General features: G+C 43.9%; 1 protein-coding gene across 1 annotated transcript in view; it reads left to right on the forward strand.

The window, feature by feature from the left end:
* Positions 1-17775, forward strand: part of HS3ST2 (heparan sulfate-glucosamine 3-sulfotransferase 2) — a 294548-nt gene extending 276773 nt beyond the window's left edge. Inside the window, exon 2 of the mRNA XM_078664167.1 lies at positions 16403-17775. Coding sequence (XP_078520293.1) covers positions 16403-17021 — 619 coding nt within the window. The 3' untranslated portion in view covers positions 17022-17775. The remainder of the gene's footprint in view (positions 1-16402) is intronic.
* The last annotated feature ends 3450 nt before the right edge of the window (positions 17776-21225 follow it).

Raw genomic sequence — 21225 nt, forward strand, 5'->3', positions numbered from 1 at the left:
CCTGTCCTGCGCTGGTGGACGGTGTCGGACAATCTGCCTCTGCAGCCCTCTCCTCCGGTGGTCCTGATGACGGATGCCAGTGCTTTAACGTTGGAGTTAGATTCCCTTCAGGGCCGTTGGCCCCTTCTTGAGGGGAGGCGGTCTTCGAATTGGTGAGAGTTGACAGCTGTGTCCCGGGCTGACATGGGGTTCCACTGTCGGTTGTTGAATCACAATGTGGTGGTTTGTTCGAGCAACATGGTGACGGTGGCCTACCTGAATCACCAGGTGGTTATACAGTCCAAATCCATAAATGCAGTGGTGTTCCCATTGTTTTGTTGTGCAGAGGGGCACCTGTTGTCTCTGTTGGCTGTTCATATCCAGTGGGTGGACAATGGGGTGGTGGAGGCCCTCAGTCGTTATTTCCCCGCCTCCCAGGAGTTGACTCTAACTCCGATGGCCTTTCATCTGGTGTGCGAGAGGTTTGGTCTTCTTTTTCTTGACCTCTCTGCTTCCCGGCACACTGCTCAGCTTCCTTGCTTCTGCTCCACGGTTCTTCAAGAGGGGACTTGGGGGGTGGTTGCTCTGACTGTCCCTTGGTCGTTTCGCCTGCTATATGCTTTTCCACCCTTTGCTCTGATGCCCAGGTTTCTTTCTCGCCTGGTGATGGAGGATCGGGAGGTTGTGGTGGTGATTCTCTTTTTTTGCCTTGCTGGTCTTAGTTGCCCACTCTTCAGATGCTGGCAGTTCAAGGTTCTTGGTTGTTCCCATTCTTTCACTCTCCCCTGCGGTCATCTCTGATGTTGTCCCTCCCATGGCTGGGGCTGTTGGTCGGGAGATTGAGAGGCAGAGGTGGGGGAGTCTGGGTCTCCCCGAGCATTTAGCTTTGGCTATTCAACAGTGAAGTAAGACTTCTAATCTCCGGAACTATGGTCGGCACTGGGAGAATTTCCAGCATTGGTGTCAGGCTCTGGCTTTGTCCCCTCTGGTTTGCTCCCTGCCTGATGTTCTTCAGTTTCTCTGGAAGGGGTTTGAGAAGGGGTTGTCTGGTTCCACGCTGCGTGCTCAGTTAGTGGCTATATGGGCTTTTCATTCCCCTTGGGGAATTTGTCTGATGTTGACAACTTGGGGGCATATTATCAAGGGTCCGTTTTTGGGCGAAAAGCGGCAAAAATGATATCGCATTTTCAACTAGAGCGTGTTCCCTTGCCTTAGCGCCCATTGCCAGCACGCCTCGCATCGAATCGTTAATGAGATGCAAAGGAGTCGTACCTGACAAAACTCCATGGGAAAATATCACTAAACCTGCTTCGCGATATTATGAACGAGGGGTAGCGATATTTGAAATCGCGTTAACGACTTTGTGCAGGAATTTAACGTCTGTTAAATTCCTGACTAAGGCATAACTAACATGGGAGGTGGATTGTGGGGCTAAGGCCACAAGGCCTTATCATCAAGTTACTGCCATTTTCCATGGAACATCGCTGGAAAACCAGCGATATTCCATGGAAAACCCCGCTATCGCTGGAATATTTATCGCCATAGCGCTAAGCGTTGATAATACAGCGCTAGCTTGGCGATATATTCCAGTGATAATTTAAAGCGCGCTCAGCGATAATTATTGCTGGGGCTTGATAATATGCCCCTACGTTTCTCGGTTGCTGCAGAGTTTTTCCTTGTCCCGTCCTGTGGTGCGGCCTTCTTTACCTCTTTGGGTCCTCCCTTTGGTTTTGCGAGGTTTGGTGGCTTCTCCTTTTGAGCCTTTGATGGAGTTGGATATGAAATTTGTTACTTTGAAGATTGTCTTTTTGGTGGCCGTCACTGCGGCCCGGCGCCTTGGTGAGTTGGGTGCCTTTATGGCTCCTGAGCCTTTTGCGTCTTTTTCTACCGGTGGAGTGGTTCTTCGGTTGGATTCTTCCTTTGTTCCCAAACTTCCATCTCAGATCCATCGTTCCCAGGAATTGGTGCTGCCTGCTTTGTGCTCGGAGCAGGGATCGGACGATGACCTTCTTTCGGCTTTGCTGGATGTTTGCCGGGCCTTGCAGATCTATTTGGATGACACCCGTCCTTTTCAGAAGTCTGACCCTCTGTTTATGTCTTTCGAGGTTTCCTCTCGTGGGGGGCGGGCTTCTTCTTCTTCCATTGGCCACTGGCTGAAGCAGGTCATCATGTTGGCCTACGCCCTTTGGGGTTCCCCTCCTCTGACGGGTGTGCAGGGGCATTCTACCCATGGGATGGCGGCCTCCTGGGCTGTAGTTCGAGGGGTGTCCCTGTCTGAGATTTGTAGGGCGGCTACCTGGGCGTCTTCTAATACCTTTGTGAGGCATTATCCCACTCAGAAAGTGCTGGGGCATGATGCTAATTTTGGTTTGGGGGTTCTTCAGGCTGTGTGCTCCTGATTTCTCTTCTTTTGACTGTTTCAATAAATCACTGGGTTTGCTGTTTGTCCTATGTCCTGGTGGTCTGTTGTTTGATGAATGCTGGTGGTGACTTGTGTATTCTTCCTTGTTGGAATGTAGGGGACGAGGACAGGAGGGACCCAGGGGTAATGTCCTACTGCTTACTCCTGGTCCCGTTGTTCTCGTCCCCTTCATCACATCCCTCCCTCCCTCCTGTACTTGCCGGCCTTCATCAGGGGCTTGGTAGTTCAGAGGGAATGCTGAGATTGGTATGTTTATGTACTCCCAGGGGGAGGGAGTTTGGTAGGGCCAGCATTCCATCGTTCTTTTTTTCTGTTGGTGAGATAGGATTATCTCACTTGTTGGAATGAAGGGGCAGAGGACAACGGGACCAGGAGTAATAAAGATTACCAGTAAGTAATAGGACAATATGTCACCACTGTCTAATACTATTTTACCATGTGTGGTAAATACGCACCCTAGTCAAACTAACTTGTAAGGAGGGGCGTTATATGATGTAACATGAATTTGCATGAATATTTAAACAATGCATTTGCCTGACAAAGAAAGAACCACTATTTATATTTTAACAGTGTTTTTTTACAGAATCCATTCTGTAGTCCATCAAATGGAGGCTTAATAATGCCTGGGCAAAGATCAACACCTGAATATAGTAATCAATAACTGAAAGGGGAAAGGGTAACCTTTGCAAAGCATCTGCCAACGCGAAGCACCACAATGGTTCCGTTTCTTTTAGTAACTTTTGATTGATTTGAGCTAGATTTTTTTTATTGAAGTCTGAAATTATCCAGAAGGTATTGAAATACACGGCAAGTGAGGAAAATCGTTCATTGTGCACAAAAAATGTCATACATAGATAATTGCATATTTCTAGTGTGCTGGCTATAAATTGTGTTTTATAGTGTTCTAAAGAACTCTTTTGTGTTTTTGAAGACTAGTATTTTATTATGAACAGAGAACAATGGTTCCTGGACTTGCTGGAGACTATTACTGATGGAGAGTAAATGTCAAAAATGCAATTAATTCGGTCACACACTTTTACAGGGTTCATACAGACAGGTACAAAATAACAAGGAAATACATTGCCAGGTACCAAAATACATAGAAGACATACAGTTTTGATACATGAAGAGTAAAAATTCAGTGACAAGTGAATGAGTGAAAAACACGTCGTCAGTGACCAAAACGCATTCTCATGACTGAAAACGAATAAAGAATGAAAACAATATTGATTTTGTATGAATTGTTTATTGATTGCCAAACCTATTTCGAATATATCAAACTTTCAGTTCATAAGGTGGAAGTCAATGACGTTTCGACCCAACGGGAAATAAGGGTCATCATCAGGAGTAGTGATTTAAGAAAGGCCCAACCAGAGATCAGTCTCACTCGAGCATGCAAAGTTAACTTCATTGGAGCTAAGTGTGCCTAGGGAATATCCGTAACTAATATATTCCTATTGTCTAGATAAAAAAAAAACAAGCTTGTTCTGCCATTTCAAAATCTGCATCTGGATTCAAGGGTTTTATTCTTTGGAGAGCTTGTAGGTTTAGATTTGTGTCAACAGTGATGCCTAGTCATTTTGTTCATTCAATCATTTAGGTGTGCAGTTCAGTAGATTTAGTGAGTCCACCCAAGATTAGATCAGGGACAAGCTCTGCCTGGTGATTAAGGGAACTCTAGCTTCACAGGATTCAATTTCACCTGCTGGTCAAAAATGCAGGCTTTGAGGTTATCCAAGAAGCATAATGTCTCCTGCAGAACAGACTTAAGTACACCTGGGTACTGTTTGAATAGAGACGGCATGCGGTGTTCGAATGTCTTAGGATTTATGGTCAGATATGCCAGGGACAGGTTGAAGAGGGTAGGCAATAGATTAGAATAGAACCCTTAGGGAGAACATAGTTAATGAATGAGGGGTCTGAAAGGGTTTTGTTTACCTTTATTTGTTGAGAACAGTTTTCCAGGAGGAGGAGAACCATTTCAGCATGGTGCTATTTATCCCTTTTCACTCCCGGACACTGTTGAGTTGGATATTATGTCTGTCTGTGTCAAATACTGTGCATGTGTTAAGAAGAATGAGCAAATAAGAGCCTCTATTGTCCTGTAGGCAGAGTGCATCATACAATATTTGGAGAATAGATGTTTGTGCCCTGCCAGAATAAAGTGTCTGAGTTGTGTGTAAATGTAACTTACTAGGATCATCACTACAAAAGAGAGCTTAGTTTTGATGGAAATAGTTCAGCTTTCCAAGGTCTGTCCATAGTTTTGTTCAGTAGCAGAGTATCCTATCCTGTTTTTAAACATTCAGGTACTTTGACTTGGGCCAGAGAGAAGTTGATATGAAGTGTCCAGTAGGACGAGATACTAGTGTTGACTTCTTTTAGTATGGTAGATCTGAGAAGTATGACATTGGCCCTACTTTGTTATGATTATTACAAGTCATTTTATTTTAATTTCTAATAAATTGCTTCTTGTTGCATTACTATTAGGTGCTGTCATGGTTGGTAGTTCTTTCCTTGAAGGATGTGATGATAGCTCAATATAGTGTATCATTTCTACAAAGAATTCAAAGAATTCTTCAAATATCTTGTCTGGGGTGCTGGCCTTAAAGATGTTATTTTTATATACTTTTATTCCATTGCACAATCAAACTAGATTTGTGGTTGATGTGCCTTTCCACCATTTCTCTTCTGTTGCTCTGAGGTTTCTTCTATTTTCGATCTTTGTTGAACCACTTGGAGGAACTTTTCTCTTTTTTGTGTCTTTGGCGCTACTTCATTCAAGATGTTGGTCAAGATTTCATGGTAAGGATTAGTCAAGAGGGATACAAGCAGCACCTTGTTTGAAGGTAGCAATTGAGATTAAAGCCTCAATGTTAAATTAAGAGTATTATTCTGTTGTCACTAATCCATTGTTTAGGTCTCTTTGATTGACTCTTAACCTTAGATCTCACTGAGGTGAAGTGAAAACAACGAGGTAATGATCTGACCAGTCGGCTGATAATAGGATTTCAAATGACAGTGTATATTTTTTAGAAACCAAGTCAATGATAAACCATTTCATATATTTGTGGCCCATACAAAATTGTGACAAATTGTTGTTGTTCAGAAAAGTGTTCAATTGAGAGAAATGGGAGCTAAGAGGGAAGTTAAATTATCCTTGGGAGATGTTCTTTGGGACTAAAAGAGATTGCGCTGTCTGACCTTGAAACAACAATCACAGCCTCCTTCTGGGAGGCCTGGTGTCAGGTTATTTTGTGTGTGCTTTAGGCAAAACCCTTTAAAGTGTAAGTGGGGATGGGTACAGTCCCTCCACTGTCTGGAAGTAATATACAAACTCCAACAGCAGAGCCATTCACAGAAATGTGACCTAGCATACTGCAATAAAGGCAGAGTTGTGGAGACACAGAAATGCCAACTTTCTAAAAGTAAAAGACACACAGATGATGTGTGTTAACTTTCTAAAAGTGGCATTTTTAGAATGGAACTTAAAATCTAACTTTGCCTTGAATGAGGGTTTTAAATTACAGTTCATTTGCATGTCAACAGCATATTGCTATCTGCTCCCAATCTAAAGTTAGCACTTATTAAATGTAAGAAGGTAACCCAGGGATAGTGAATGGGAGATATGGGCCTTACAGAGAGTGAATTTAGACTTTTGGGTTTTTCACTGTTAGGACATGTAAAAGTTAAGTACATATGTCCTACGTTGTAAATACAGTGCACCTCTCTATGGGCCTTTAGTACCAACATTAGGGGTGTCATAAGCATTAAAAATGAAAGTTTAAGCATGGCAAAAGGTATTTTTGCTGGCTCAAATTGGCAGTTTAAGATTGCACTACAGGCTGCAATGGCAAGTCTGAGATGTTTTTAAAGTACTACTTCTGTGAGTGGCACAATGAGTGCTGCAGACCCACCAGTAGCATGTAATTCACAGACCCTCAGTATATGTAGAACCTTTTACTAGAGACTTACAAGTAAAGTAAATGTGCCAATAATATGCAGGTCAATTTCACCATGTTTATAGAAAACATCAAAAGCAATTTAGCACTGGTTACCAGTGGTAAAGGGTGCAGAGTCTTAAAGCCAACAAAAACGAATTCAGCAAACAGGAGGAGTGAAGGCAAAATGTTTGCAAAATGTTTAGGGGAACACCACACCAAGGATGTCAGGTCTAACAATGAGTTTTTTGAATATTGGACTTAGGACCAAATGTACTAAGAATAGTGGTCCCAAATTGAGCACTAACCTGTACTGAATCTATTCTGTTTTTTTCCAACCAACCTATGTATTAAAAGGTAAGCTCGCAAATTCCTGATTCGTACTGTGTCACAATTGGACCTCCCTCATTAATATTAATAAGGTAGGTGTTACAAAGTCCAAAAACAGGTAAGGAATTTAAGCATTATTAGGTACACCACCAATACGGTCCAACTCAATCCGAGTCCCTCAGAGTACTCCCAGCGAACATGGAGGCAGAGATAGAATGTTGGGACAATAGGAGGAAGGTACCAAGGAGGCAGGAAAAGGAGGAGGGGAAAGAGCAGGAAGATACCAATAGGTTACAACACCTCTCCCTAGGCAGGAGGAAAAACAACCACACAAGGAAGGATGGTAGGGAGGAAAACAAGGCGTAGGGTGAAATATAAAATACTAGAACCAACACTTTCTCAATTTTAATCCATTGTGCTTTGCACGCGTGGGTTCGGATCCCATCATCATCGCCAGTGTTACAAAGTCCAAAAACAGGTAAGGAATTTAAGCTTTATTAGGTGCACCACCAATACGGTCCAACTCAATCCCAGTCCCTCAGAGTACTCCCGGCGAACAGGGAGGCAGAGACAGAATGTTGGGACAATAGGAAGAAGGTACCAAGTAGGCAGGAAAAGGAGGAGGGGAAAGAGGAGGACAATACCAATAGGTTACAACACATCTCCCTAGGCAGGAGGAAAAACAACCACACAAGGAAGGATGGTAGGGAGGAAAACAAGGCGTAGGGTGAAATATAAAATACTAGAACCAACACTTTCTCAATTTTAATCCATTGTGCTTTGCACGCGTGGGTTTGGATCCCATCATCATCGCCAGTGTTACAAAGTCCAAAAACAGGTAAGGAATTTAAGCTTTATTAGGTGCACCACCAATACAGTCCAACTCAATCCCAGTCCCTCAGAGTACTCCCGGCGAACAGGGAGGCAGAGATGGAGTGTTGGGACGATAGAAAGAAGGCACCAAGGAGGCAGGAAAAGGAGGAGGGGAAACAGGAGGAAGATACCAATAGGTTACAACAGTAGGTCATAAATTGTGACCCATTATAAATCAGTCAACATGTCTGTGATTGCTTTTAAAAAAAGGCGTTTTTTCTTAATCCAATGCTGTTTTCCAGGAAGATAAACAGGATGCATTTAAAAAAAAATGTACATTTTAAGTAACTATTTCTTTACGAGGAGGCAGAGGTCCAAGGGCTCACTGCCTACTCTTTAAAAGGATTTGTCAATTTTCATAAAGGGGAAGGTGAATGGGTTATCACTACATTTGTATAGTCGGTAAAAAGCCTTTCTGCAAACACTAATGTCCCAATTCTTTGATTCAGGCTTTTTGGAAAAGCAAATAAAGATTCATACATCTGACCCTAAATATGTCAATAGGAAAAAATAAGAGAAGTTCTACTCGTTAAAAGAGGGTTGTAACATTTAGGAGCTAAAGCACCATTCAGTGTACAATGTGCATGCTATGAGAATTATCTTAATAACCATGTGTGAGATAAAGTTCCCGAAACAGATCCTTTGTAAAGGCATTGCAAGTCACAGCCATAGAGAGCAAGGAGGTCGATGCATGAAATCTATACTACTATTATAAAGAGAGAGACTGAAACCTTTGAGGCGGGTAAGCTCCGGAACCACAGCACCAACCGGAACACCGCATACAGCATTGGAAAGGTGAGTATAAGCAGACGGACATAGGCTATACACCAGCCCAACATATACTTTAGAAGAGAAAAAGAACGTTTGAGACAAAGTAGTCCGTTGGAAGTTGCACCGGTTCGGAGGTGGGCGTGTGCATTGTGGTGGGCGTGTGCGCTCTGTACAGGAGAATAGGGTTCTATCGCATCACTCACGTCCCCTGAGAATAGCGTTCACCGCATGAGAATGTGGGACGCCGCCTGCATCACGCCCCCTGAGAATAGCGTTCGCCGCATGACAATAGCGTTCTATCGCAGAACCGTGACACGCCGCATGAGAATAGCGTTAATGGAGACACATGTTCTGCTGCAACGTACCCCCAGCATTAGCCTGTCTGCAAAGATCAACAACACAGGTAAACTGACATTTTCTACATTTACCAAAGAAAGAGTGTTAAGGGTTCGAAGCATTGAAGACATTCTGTTTTTATGCCCGGACAACGTCGGGACGGGCTGCTAGTCCATTATAAAGTCATTGAATTCCATGGTGGCTTTATGACGTTTTTATGACGTACAGTACGGAATATTTTATTTCTTGTAATGCATTGCTGCACAATCACCCTTCCTTCTGTTCTCTTTTAAACCAATGGTCTTTTACTCCATCGTTTGAGAGAGACACTGTGGTTGCAGACAAGTAGAATAAATGTGAAATTCATACGGTGAAAATAGGTGCACCAATATGAAGCATTCACCTGGTGTCAAAACACGTTTAGGACTCAATATATGTTACTTTAGAAAAAGGCTGTACTTCAAAAAGTGTAGTTACCTATAGATGGATTCCTGTTTTTGTAAGTCCTTTTCATAAAAAGAGAGATGAAAAGATAGTTCTCCTTTTGATAGTGTACCCAGCAGTTGCAGTTCTGCTCATTGACCTGCTGTTCACACTTAGGCCTGCATTTCCAGTTGGGGTATTTCACTAGAGTGATAACTCTGGTGGAACTACCCCAAGTTGCCACTCTAAGGGGCATATTTACAAACAAATGTTGGAGCGTGGAGTTATGCCAAATTTGGCAGCGGTACGCTCGGACAAGAATATGGTGCACCCCTGTTTTTCGCTAGCTATGACGCAAAAACAGCTGCTTAGCGCCTGCCGCCATGTTGCAAGGGTGCCTGCGCTGTAGAGGCAATTGTTTATTTGCAGGAAGGGAAACCTTCCTGCAAATAATCAAAAATGGCGATCTGCTCTTTCTATGTGTACTGCAGAATGCAACACACATGGAAAGAGCAAAACACAAGGAGAAATTATGAATCTCCTGGTAGTCCATGGCGTTCGTTTTTGGCGCTGCTGCAGCCTTGTAAATCGGGTGCTTCATCAAAAGCAATAGATGATGCGGTGGAACACCCACAGCAACATCCATTGCACGCTGCTTTGCTGCTTTGCTGCAAAGGATGGTGGCGGAACGGGGCATTTTTAGAAGGTGGTGTTAAGCCATGCAAGTAGCTTAGCGCCATCTTGTAAATATGGGAAATGGTGCTATGCCACCGGAGTGTCAAAAAAAGTGCCACTCTGATAGGGGCTGCCAATATAACCCAAATGTCTTGGGTCCCAGAATGATGAAACCTGATGGAAATGATGAAACTAGATCTGATGGTTCAGGGCATAAATACACCAGGACTATTACTGATGATACAGGGCATAGACTGTGAGTAGAGGTTTTGCCTGAACTCCCCCCTACCTCCCTCCCCAACTGCCTGCAGCAGTTCCTGGCTGAGGCAGACAGTGTCCCCCAAAATAGGCATTAGACTTCCCTGGACCGCTGAACCCACTCTCCAGCAGCGCACGAGCTGACACTTCATACCTACCCAGAGCAGATGAAAAATGTCAGCTGGTTTCTTTTTTTGCCGAAATAGGGAAAAACTGTAAAGTAAAGGAGCTGGTAACCCCGGTTCCGAGTAGTTCTTCCTTTTCTAAGAGAAAACAAAGCGTCACAGCTGGACTTTGCATCAGAGATACCAGCTGGTTATTTTACTTCCGGCTCTGTGGAATCTTCAAAACAAAGTCCACCCACCTGTAACGAGGATGGCTCCACAAAGAGTCACTGTGATGTCACAATTCAGCTGTAACACAGTTTTGTTACATAGTAGAATGCCTTTTTCATATTTAATTTCAGTGGCAATATGACAATATTATTAATAAGGAAATTCGACATCTGTTTTAACCCATTACTATTGGCTTTGATGCATAAACGTGTTATTTTCCTGCCTCGGTTCTCTCACACTGTCACTGTCCTGTGACTGATGAAAGGTGCCCTGTTGTATGTCAGAATATAACATATAAAAATATACTATGATATATACTATGATATAAATGTTATGTCATATCATTCTTTGGCTACGCTTCCAAGGTTCTACCCAGTAGCTCCAATTTTTTTTTTTGCGCCTATGTTTAAAGAGGGCTGTGCTCAGTTCTCAAGGGGAAACAGGCTTCAAGGCACAAGGTCTTCTGAAGACACTCCAGGAAAAAAATTAGCATTTAAATAAAGGACAGAGGGGCATATTACCAAGGGGGCGATAGACAATTATCGCCGATTTAGCGGCCGAAGCGGCGATAATTCTATCGCCCCATTAGCAAGCTGTTGCTAACTGATGTTAGCGACAGCTTATAGGCGATAGCGAGCGGTTTCGCTTTGCATGTCAGCGATGTTTATCGCTAATGACATGCAAAGTGGGCATACCCAACCCGTTAGCGACTGAAAGCAGTCGATAACGTCGCTATCGCCTATTAACAAGGCAGGCGTAGCGTTGGAAATATTCGCGCTAAGCCTGCTCAGACCAGTTCTTAGTCATGTTATCCAATGGGAGGTGGATAACATGGCTAAGAACATTTTGTCGCTAATGCGTGAATATCGCTGTATTCTCAGCGATATTCACGCTATCGCCGGAAAAATTATCGCTTTGGAGATAAACCTTGCTAATAGCAAGTTATCTCAGCGATAATTTCCGCCGATGCTTAGCGATAAAAAATTCGTTAGCAAAGCCTAGTTAGCGATAAATATCGCTAATCGTTGGTAATATGCCCCAGACTTCTATGTGCCATTCAATAATCTAAATGGTTTAATAGTTAACTTAGAACAAAGGTATCTGAACTAGCCACAGGCAACATGAGTGGACATCACGAGATTTCATTCACGTCTAGTAACTGTACCTTTGCTAAATAGTTCACCTCATGGACGAATTAGAAGAGAAAATATGAAAGAGTGTGTTTTATTTATTTATTTCTGGCAAACGAAATTGTGGCGGATAGAGGGTACATTATTCATCTGCATTCGCACATCCTTCATTATTTATGCAAAGGAATGCTGAGGATTTGTGTAAGTGGTTGTAAATAGCAGGGGCGTAGGCCAGAGTGGGGGTGTTAAATTAAGAGTGGGGAACGCAGGTTGTACTGACAGTGGTTTGCACCTGAGAATGGGCTCTCTGGCCCTGAACCTCTTGTTGTGATTGGTTCCACTCAGTAAGGGCCCGCGGCGGCTTAGGGATAGGGTGCTGTGATGAAAAGTCAACACAAGGTCACAGAGTGCCTGAAAACAGGTATCCTTGGTGTGTTGTGCTGGAGAAGGGGAGGTGAGTCACAATACCTGGTTAGCATGAAGAGCAGGGGTTGAATGGACACTGCTCTAGAGCTGTGTGTTGTTGAGGATACACAACCTCTGGGGTGCTGGACCTCAACAAAGAAACACAAAAGGATGCTTGAGGGAAACCTCTGCACCCCAGTTATGGAGGGGACTCTGAGCCAGGACACATGCTTGGCAGAGAATGGTTCAACATTTACAGACAACTGTGGCTAGTCTTGGATTATCAATGGACAACCCTAGATGAACAATTTATGACCTTTTTGACCCCACAAGGGACTAGGGCAGCCGCGGCCCATGCAGGTAAGAGCGGTGGAACCGGGTTGGGGGTGGGGTGGGGGTGAATACAGCGGACGATGACAAGGGTAAATTTATTGTTAATGTTAATGTTATCGATATTTCTATAGCGCAAACTGATACCCGAAGGTGTCCTGGCGCTGCATATGATGTCCTCCAGAGGTTACTGACAGGGGTTCATGAGGGTCCGGTATTAGACATAAAAAAAACCAAGTTTTAAGTTCCTGAAGTCAAGATGGTTTGTCAAGCTGCAATGGTAGGTCATTCCATGCCTTGGCCGCTCACACCACAAAATTATTAAATTTTCCCTCGCCATCGTCTGTCGAAATCCCTCCACACCTCCCACACCCAGCCCCACCGGTCTTACCTGTGTGGGCCGCGGCTGGACCAGGGAGAGGTTGCTTTTCTCCCAGAATGAAAACGCGGGCATCTGTTTAAAGCATCTTTTCATATCTGTCAAGCCAACACTACAGCAGGAAGCCTTTAACCCCACTGTAATGCAACAAAAAACTGTCCATGTGCAGCCATTCCGTTATTAGAAGTTACAAGGTTTTTCATATTCTGTTTTTATTATTTTAAAGGATGCAAGTGGAAAATTACAATACCGATGCCAGTTAAGAGAACCTAGTAAATACCTGAAATACAAGCCACCTAGTGAACAAAAAAGCAAAAGAAAAATAACCTGAAACTTCCATTTATTAAGATTTCATAAAAGATCATTGTTAGAAGTAGTACTACTAGAAGTAGTGTGTTGTTGTTTGGTAATACTGTTTTCTTGTTGTTGTTCTATTGTTATTATCTTCATATTATGAGCATCATTATTGCCCCCATCAACATCGTTATTACCGCCATTAATATCAGGTTTGCCAGAAGATGGAGCTGATAAAGATCTATAATTCGAAGGCTTAGACTGGGAAATTAAAATGTATATCTCGAAATATATGTCCTCTATTCTTCCACCTCATCTGTCACCTCCAGGCTTTTTTGAAAGCCTGTTTTTCGTCGTTGATTGATTTACAATAGCATGAATTCAGGTTTCAAGGGTTCTCTCTGTCGCTGTAGCCTTCTGAGCCCACCTGCTAGGGAAATGATCCCCTGGCTTGGATTCGGATTCTAAAGTTATAAAGTTATAAAGTTTATTTCAGAAAGCTGGGAGGGGTCTACAGGTGAAGGAAAGGTGAGTGGGCTTCTGCTTACAATCCACCATGGCCTTCACAGGTTAAATTTCTAAGGATCTTTTCCAGATCTCATAAATTAGCACCGCCAGGAACACTGTGGAAGTTGCTCGACGTGAACATGGCCGGAAGCGGCATCTCTTGACACCTCTTGACATTACATGATTCTCAGCGAGTCAATTCTTCTTCTCGGTGAATAATTGTTTCCCGGGAGACGTGAAGAGCCTTCTGGGGCGACAGCACGCTGACACTAGGCAATGAATCACGCGCACCTCCCCTAAGACGCGCAAAGGCGACGCTTAACCGCGGCCAGGCTAGAAAGGCGACAGCGCGTGCCCCATTGTCTTTGGAAACAATACTGTAGCAAAACCTGGACATTGTCATCCTCCAGGAGTGCTTGGAATTGAGTCAAGTGATTGGCCAAGTAGAGTTCTGTGACTATCTGCTTTGCCTTTCTTATTTTCAGATATATAATAACTGCCGTAGTCGTATTAATGCTATGAAATTCAGGCACAATTGAACTATTGGCTTTTTATGTGAGAGCTTCTCCACCGCACTACTACCCTGTGAATAACTTTGTCTTATAATTTATGTAACAGTGGGAATTCTATTTGAATGGAGTATGCGTATTTCTGAAATTTTTAAATTTGGATTCTTACTTGTGACAAATGTTTTATCTTGATGCTGTTATGATTTTAATGTCTAAAATCGAATAAAGTATATTCTGAGTCTGATGTGAGATCCTTGTGGGGAACTACGCAACCATTTATCACTTAACATGTAAATTCTCAGCAATAAACCTAAAAGCATCCTGACCCCTTACCAATCCCCTGAAACCTCTCGCCCCTCATGCGAAAGGCTGTGTCTTTGGGACTATCCTGAGTCCTAGCATCCACTAAGTGACAGGTTACTTGTCAATCAGAGGGGTGGACATCAGTATCCCTTCACACTCATCTGAGATGATCAGGTCCTAAAGGTGAAGGGCTCTGTCCAGTGTTGCTATTACCTTACGGCGGCCCAACCCTTAGAAGAGATATCATTAGTGGCTAACACCTACGAATATTGCAGCAATTACTGGGTTTTTCGGCCCTTGAATTGAAAGTTTGTGACACTGCCCTTCTCTTTAAGCCCTTGAATCGCTGTGGTTGAAGACTAGTATCCATGTGTCAATCCCCTGACCAGTGGGGTAGCTAGGCGTATGGCTGCCCATGGCGGTCCCTGAGTTTGCCGCCTGAGGCACCCTCATATTAAGGGGGTCATGCGGGGGTACTGTCGATTTCTGCGTTTGCCACCCGCTTCAGCTGCATGCAAGAGTAGGGGGGATGCTGCCGCCCCTAAAACGTGTGCCACCTTGGGCAGATCCCCCTCCCCTCCTTGCTACGCCACTACCCCTGACACCATTCAGTCCCAAGCGTAAGATGCTTTGTATGAATGGACCAATCTCCTGATTCCATACAGGTCCGGAGGTCTGTATGGGTGAAAGGCGCTGAACCACTGTATCAATGCCTTCACCATAGCCACACCTAGTGGTGTCTTGTCAGGAAGTGCATCACACTGCCTGTCAACTGATCCCATTTACTGCTGCAAGCAAAAGGATCACTATTCAAGGAACTAATCCCTGAGCCTATCCAATGGTAAAAGGGAAAGGGTCTGCATCACTTAGAGAAACTCCAGATGAAAGGCTCTGAATCACTCTGCCAGGCCTGGCACCCGGCAAGATTTACCAGTAAGAGGCACTGGATCATTGTGCCAATTGGCATCAGACCATATAGTTTGCCAGGTGAAAGGCTCTACGTCACTCTGGCAATCCCCAGCGTCTATCCAGTCCTCAAAGTGAAAGGCTCTACACCACTCTATCATCCTCTGAGCCTATCCAGCCCTCAAAGTGAAAGGCTCTGCATGACTCTGGCAATCCCCTGAGCCAATCCTGTCATCCAGGTGAAAAGCTCTGCATGACTCTGGCAACCCCCTGAGCCAATCCAGTCCTCCAGGTGAAAAGCTCTATACACTCTATCAATCCTCTGAGCTTACCCAGTCCTCCAAGTGAAAGGCTCTACACCACTCTGGCAATCCCCTGAGCCAATTCAGTCCTCTCGGTGAAAAGCTACGTACCACCCAATCAATTTCCTGAGCCCACCAGGTCCTACTGGTGAAAACCTCTCTATAGTTGTGTCAGTCGCAGAGAAGCTTCACGCCTTCAGACGAACAACTCTAAATCACTGAGCCAGTCCCTTCATGCATATCCAAGCCGTAGGTGAAAGGCTCTGTTTCAATGTGTACTCATTCTGGGACCATTCACGATGCCAGCCCTGGCACCAGCCAGCTCTAGATTTGTAAAGGCTCTGAGTAATGAGGTCAATACCATCCAAACACTGTTGAAACAAGGTTTGCCTACATCATGGTCAGGGCCACTGTAATTATGTGTCAGTGAAAGGCCAAATTATGCAGCTGGGTTTACTAAATTATGCGACATAAAAAGGAAAATTATGTGACGTAATACAGCACAGTTTGTCAACGTATTACTTGATCATTTCGTCATTTTTACACATATTAAGACTGTCTGGTAAAAGGGTTCACCTCGTTAGTACCAGTTAACACGAAAATACAACAATAAGGAACTGAAAGGGGAACACTCAACCTTTGCATAGGATCTTGCACTGCACAGCAACATGTGTTGCAGCGATTTTAGTCACTTTGGATCCTTTCGAGCTAGAAACAACTTTTATGTTAAAATCTGCAGATTTAGATCACTTATTTGCTGTCAAAAATGGAAAATCCAGAATTATGTGGAAAATGCCGCACAATTACATAATTCCATTGTCATCAATCGTAGTCCACACTATTGTATCGCTAAGTCTTTAGGTGTTTTTCCAATACATTACATTTTCTGAATGAACTCATCTAAATGTCAGTAGAATCACAAAAAGATTTCAGAGGTTGTATTCCTGTTGAAATGGTGTGGTTTGCCCTAATGTATGTCTTTCTTTGATTCCAGGAGTCTGATGCCGCGCACCTTTGACAGCCAGATAACCATCGAGAAAACACCCAGTTACTTTGTTACCCGCGAGGCTCCACAGAGGATCTTCAGCATGTGCCGGAAGATGAAAGTCATCGTGGTGGTGAGAAACCCGGTGACCAGGGCTATCTCTGACTACACACAGACACTCTCCAAAAAGCCTGACATCCCAAGCTTCGAGGAGCTGGCCTTCCGCAACCGCAGTGCCGGCCTTGTGGACACCTCCTGGAACGCAGTCCGCATCGGCATGTACGCCCTGCACCTTGACCTCTGGCTCCAATATTTCCCCATCTCGCAGATGCACTTTGTGAGCGGCGAGCGGCTCATCACGGACCCGGCCGGCGAAATGGGCAAGATCCAGGACTTCTTGGGGATCAAGAGGGTTATCACTGACAAGCACTTTTACTTCAACAAAACCAAAGGCTTCCCCTGCCTGAAAAAGACAGAGAACAGCTTTTTGCCTCGTTGCCTGGGGAAGTCCAAAGGCAGAACTCACGTCCAGATCGAGCAGGAAGTGATAGATGACCTAAGAGACTTTTACCGGCCCTACAACATCAAGTTTTACGAAACCGTGGGGCAAGATTTTAGGTGGGAATAGCTATCAATATCCTGGTGGGGTTCCTTAGGTGGGACACTGGATCAGGTGCCTGGGACGGAGCTGCTAGTTCTCAGGGAACCTCTGAGACCAAAGGATTGATCACCAAATCTGGAAAGGGTTTGGGTGGTTGGAAATTGGGATGATGTTGTAGAACATTGAATCGCGTCTTGTTCAGTTTCTAAGGATTGCACAAAAATAAATCCTATAAAATTCACCTTCCGAAATGTTTCTAAGATGCACAAATGAATCTCATTATCGATTGCAAAGAATTTATAGGGAGTGTATGAGATTCTTCTGCTAAAATCTCTTGGGTTTACTGCATTGTGGAATCTAGGTGTTTCAGCTCCAAAACATCTCAGTGGTACCATGCCTTAATTTGCGTTCTTTGGCTTTTGTTCATCTTGTTTACCTCTATATTAATTTGTTTCTGTTAATTTTACTTGGCTGTGGAAACATTTTTTTGTCATTTCATGTAATTGAAAAGTTCTGTTTTCCACCTATGGTATCGCATTCTCTCTCTTATGACAGAGGCAGAACCGGGGCCCATTTACCCTCCCTCCCAATGCAAAACTATTTTCCACTATTTTGCTACTTCTGTATTACAGAATTGTTCTAGAAAAATGTGTTCTAGTCCATAGCACTAAAATGGTTTGCACCAGAGCACACAATGGGAAAATTGAACCACTTCAGATAAAACACACTTTTTTCATGCTTATAAAATCAATTGAAATGAAAACAGTCTTCAATAAACAGAACATAGTTCATAAAGAATTCCTTGGTAAAATAAATGGGCAAACTACTTTTGCACTACTTTTGCTATAGAAAATTGAACAAACTGGTTTGTGTCATGCTCGAGCCTTTCCCGCTTTCTCTGCAGCTTAATGTGACTGAGATGTGATGTGACATCAATTAGTGTCACGTTACCCTGCTGCAAATACTGATTGCTCTGTAACCTATTACACAAGCATACAAAAAAAATGGTGAGATGGCTTTGTCCCTTGTGCAAAGCTCTGGCAATACCCCTCAGAAACATGCAGCAGGGGGTAATTTGAGATTCACAAATATGACGGTGAGGTTTCCACAGTAGCTAATTAAAAAGGACTGGAAGTTATATTTACCATGTTTGTCACAAACAGCTGTTTAATGGGAAGGTGACTCAATAATACATTTAATAATGAATATTTTAATGAGTGTTAACTTACCAAAGTCTCAAATTTCACATAAACGCGTTTGAAGGCAGATCAGCGCATTGCCTAACTACATAAGAAATTTGTGTAAAATGCAGCTCTCCTGTGCCTTCTCCTCCTTTTCCTCATCGTCATCTTTAACTCCTGACCACAGACCTTGAACACGAACAAAACGTTGGTTCCAACAAGAAGACAAGTCCAGATATCTACGGAAATCCATTACTTCTAATGGATTTTAAAGCAGAGAAAATACATACACATAATTGCTTTTATTGCTCAAACAGCAAAGCCGTTTAGAATTTGTACTGCTTTTGTATGTTTTATTTCAGGTGTTTGACACACCGTGAACCTAGGACCTGGGAGCAGTTTGAGGTTTACTGAGAATATTTTTTTTTGCTTGCGCCTGGAGCATGTCCAACTTCAGATAAGGCACTCAGGGGCATATGTATCAAAGGATACATTTGCGATTCTCAAATAGCGATTTTTAGAGAATTTCTATTTGAGGATCGCAAAACGCTATGTATGTAGGATTTGCAAATAATCCTAAATATTCCTGAATTGCGAATCGCAAATTGCGATTCGCAATTAAGAAATATCTCCCTATAAATGAATAGGAAGACGTTCTCAATTTGCGATTCTCAATTAGAGAATAGCAAAGTGAGAATGCAATTTCAAGGGTGCCAGCACCCCTGAAATGTACATGTGTGCACATGTGGCACACATACATGCTCTAAGGGCATGTATGTGCGCCACATGGCACTTTGAAAAATGCAAAAAAGTGAATTTTTCAAGAAATCGCAAATTACCACCAACTTGAAGTTGGTGGTAATTTGCGATTTCTTAAGGAGAAATCGCACAACTTGGGTGCTTTTTATATCACATTTGAGGATTCGCAAACTGTGATTCCTTAAATGCTTTTGCAAAATAAGGAATCGCAAATTTTGCGATTCCCTATTTTGCGAGAGCCTTTTGGGATGATACATCCCAAACGGGTTTTTCCTGTTCGCAAACGAGCCAATTCTGAGAATCGGCCCGTTTACGAACGGGAAATGGGCTTCATACATATGCCCCTCAGAACAGTACTGTGTTTTGGGCCCTGTTGAAGCTGGCTTATAGAGACCAGGGCATACCTGGGAAAGGGCTGGGAACAAGCACATGGGAAATCACTGGGCATCACCCAGAAAATATATTTAAAATGAAGGCAAAGGGTAACAAAGTGTTTAATTTTTAATAACATTATTTTGGTCAAGTGCTGTCAGGATTAGAATTTAAGATTCCAGGATCTAAAGACAGCATTCGAACTACAGGACCACGCCCCTTCTTCTGAACAAGCCCCCCCCCACACAACAGAATATTGCACAGCTCAGTGGCGTCACTTCCTCTCCAGTGACCGCAAGCACGTGACAATGTTGAAGCTAAACAAACAATAGGAGGCAGCGGTCCATCAATCAATCACGTGTTTGTTAAGTGCTACTTCTCACCCATGAGGGTCTCAAGGTGCTGGGGGAGGAGGGGTTCCCAGGTTCCTGTCCAGCAAGGAAGGAGGTCTGTCGAAGAGCCAGGTTTTGAGGTTTCTTGTGAAGATGGGGAGAGATTTGTCTGTCCGAGGTGGAGAGGGAGGGCTACGGGCATTGCGTACTCTGCGGGTTCATTGTTTACCATTTTGCTGTGTTCAGGTGAAGGGGTCGTGCTTGGGTAGTGGTGTACATCCAACATGACAGAGAGTAAGAGGGTTTCAAGAAGAAGGCCTGCTGCCTTTTCCTAAATCTCTATTGTGTCCATTGGATAAAAGCCATTGACAGGTGAGAATTTCCTCAAGGGTTATCGTATTTAGGAACAGGTGAGTGTTAGAGTGTTCCTCATCTATTGAAGCACCGTCGCTGTTTGTGCATCTTGTGCTTTTGTCCCCAACCAAAGACTCTGTAATAATTCTTTCAGGACCTTCTCTTATTTACTGGACTCAAAGAGTGCCCTGAGCCGCTTCGCTGTACTGGGCCGTAAAACCTAGCCTCCTGCCCTAAGTGCTACCCGAACCACAGCCCTAAAAACACCCCAGCCACCCGCCCTAAGTCCTAAAAGTGGACCTCATCCCAAAAAACAAACTGCACCCCAGCCCCTTCACCCTGAGCCCTATAACCCGCATGAGCCTTAAAAATGACCCCGACCCCCTCCCTGCCTTGAGCTCTACAGCCTTGACCTCAGCCCTAAAAACACCCCAGGCCCCCACCCTTAGCCCGAAAACCGTTCCTCAGCCATGAAAAGTACCCTGACCCCCATCCTGAAGCCCTAAAACACAGTCCTGCAAACTGGCCAGCCCCCCACCTGAGCCCTAAAACCGGCCTCCCCACCCTATAAGTACCCTGACTCCTAAAACCCTGACAACTTCCCGACCCAAAACTCCCAGAAATCGTACTCTCCTACCTGTTCCCCGTCCGGGCAGGAAGTCCCTCTAAGTCTGCAACACTTCCCACCCCGCCCATTCTCTCCGAGTCTAGCGCGCTAACTAGCACTAACGTCTAAACAACGCATATGCGTGGTAAAGGCATAGGCTTGGTTTAGATGTTTGTGGTGCCACTTGAGTGGTTAGCTGTGCATAGGTTAGGCTGCGAGGTTAAGGCCGTTTCCCGTCGCTCTGTGGGGAGATGTAACCCATGGCCAAGATCTTTTAATTGATTTCCACTTGAAATCTAGTTGGAGTTAAAACCTTGTGTCTTGCATGCTAGACCTTCCACAAAGATGACTTCCATTTAAGGAAAAACAATACTAACAAGGTTATCCACCACCCCCACCTCTGTGTTCCCTCTTCTCAGCTGTGGCTCCAGCTCTCTGGAGATTGTTCCTGCTTTGTGTCATTCCTAATCGTTTAAAGTTTAGGATGGCTATCAAAGCCACACTTTCCCACAGCAATGAGGTATGGCCTTGTGTTTATTACGGATGTATGACGGTACGACGCAGGCTATTACCACGCGTACCGTTATAATGCGTGTTTTACAACGCAAGTCGTTACCACGACTTGT

The sequence above is a fragment of the Lissotriton helveticus genome, chromosome 10 (assembly GCF_964261635.1).
Source record: "Lissotriton helveticus chromosome 10, aLisHel1.1, whole genome shotgun sequence".
Lineage (NCBI taxonomy): Eukaryota > Metazoa > Chordata > Amphibia > Caudata > Salamandridae > Lissotriton > Lissotriton helveticus.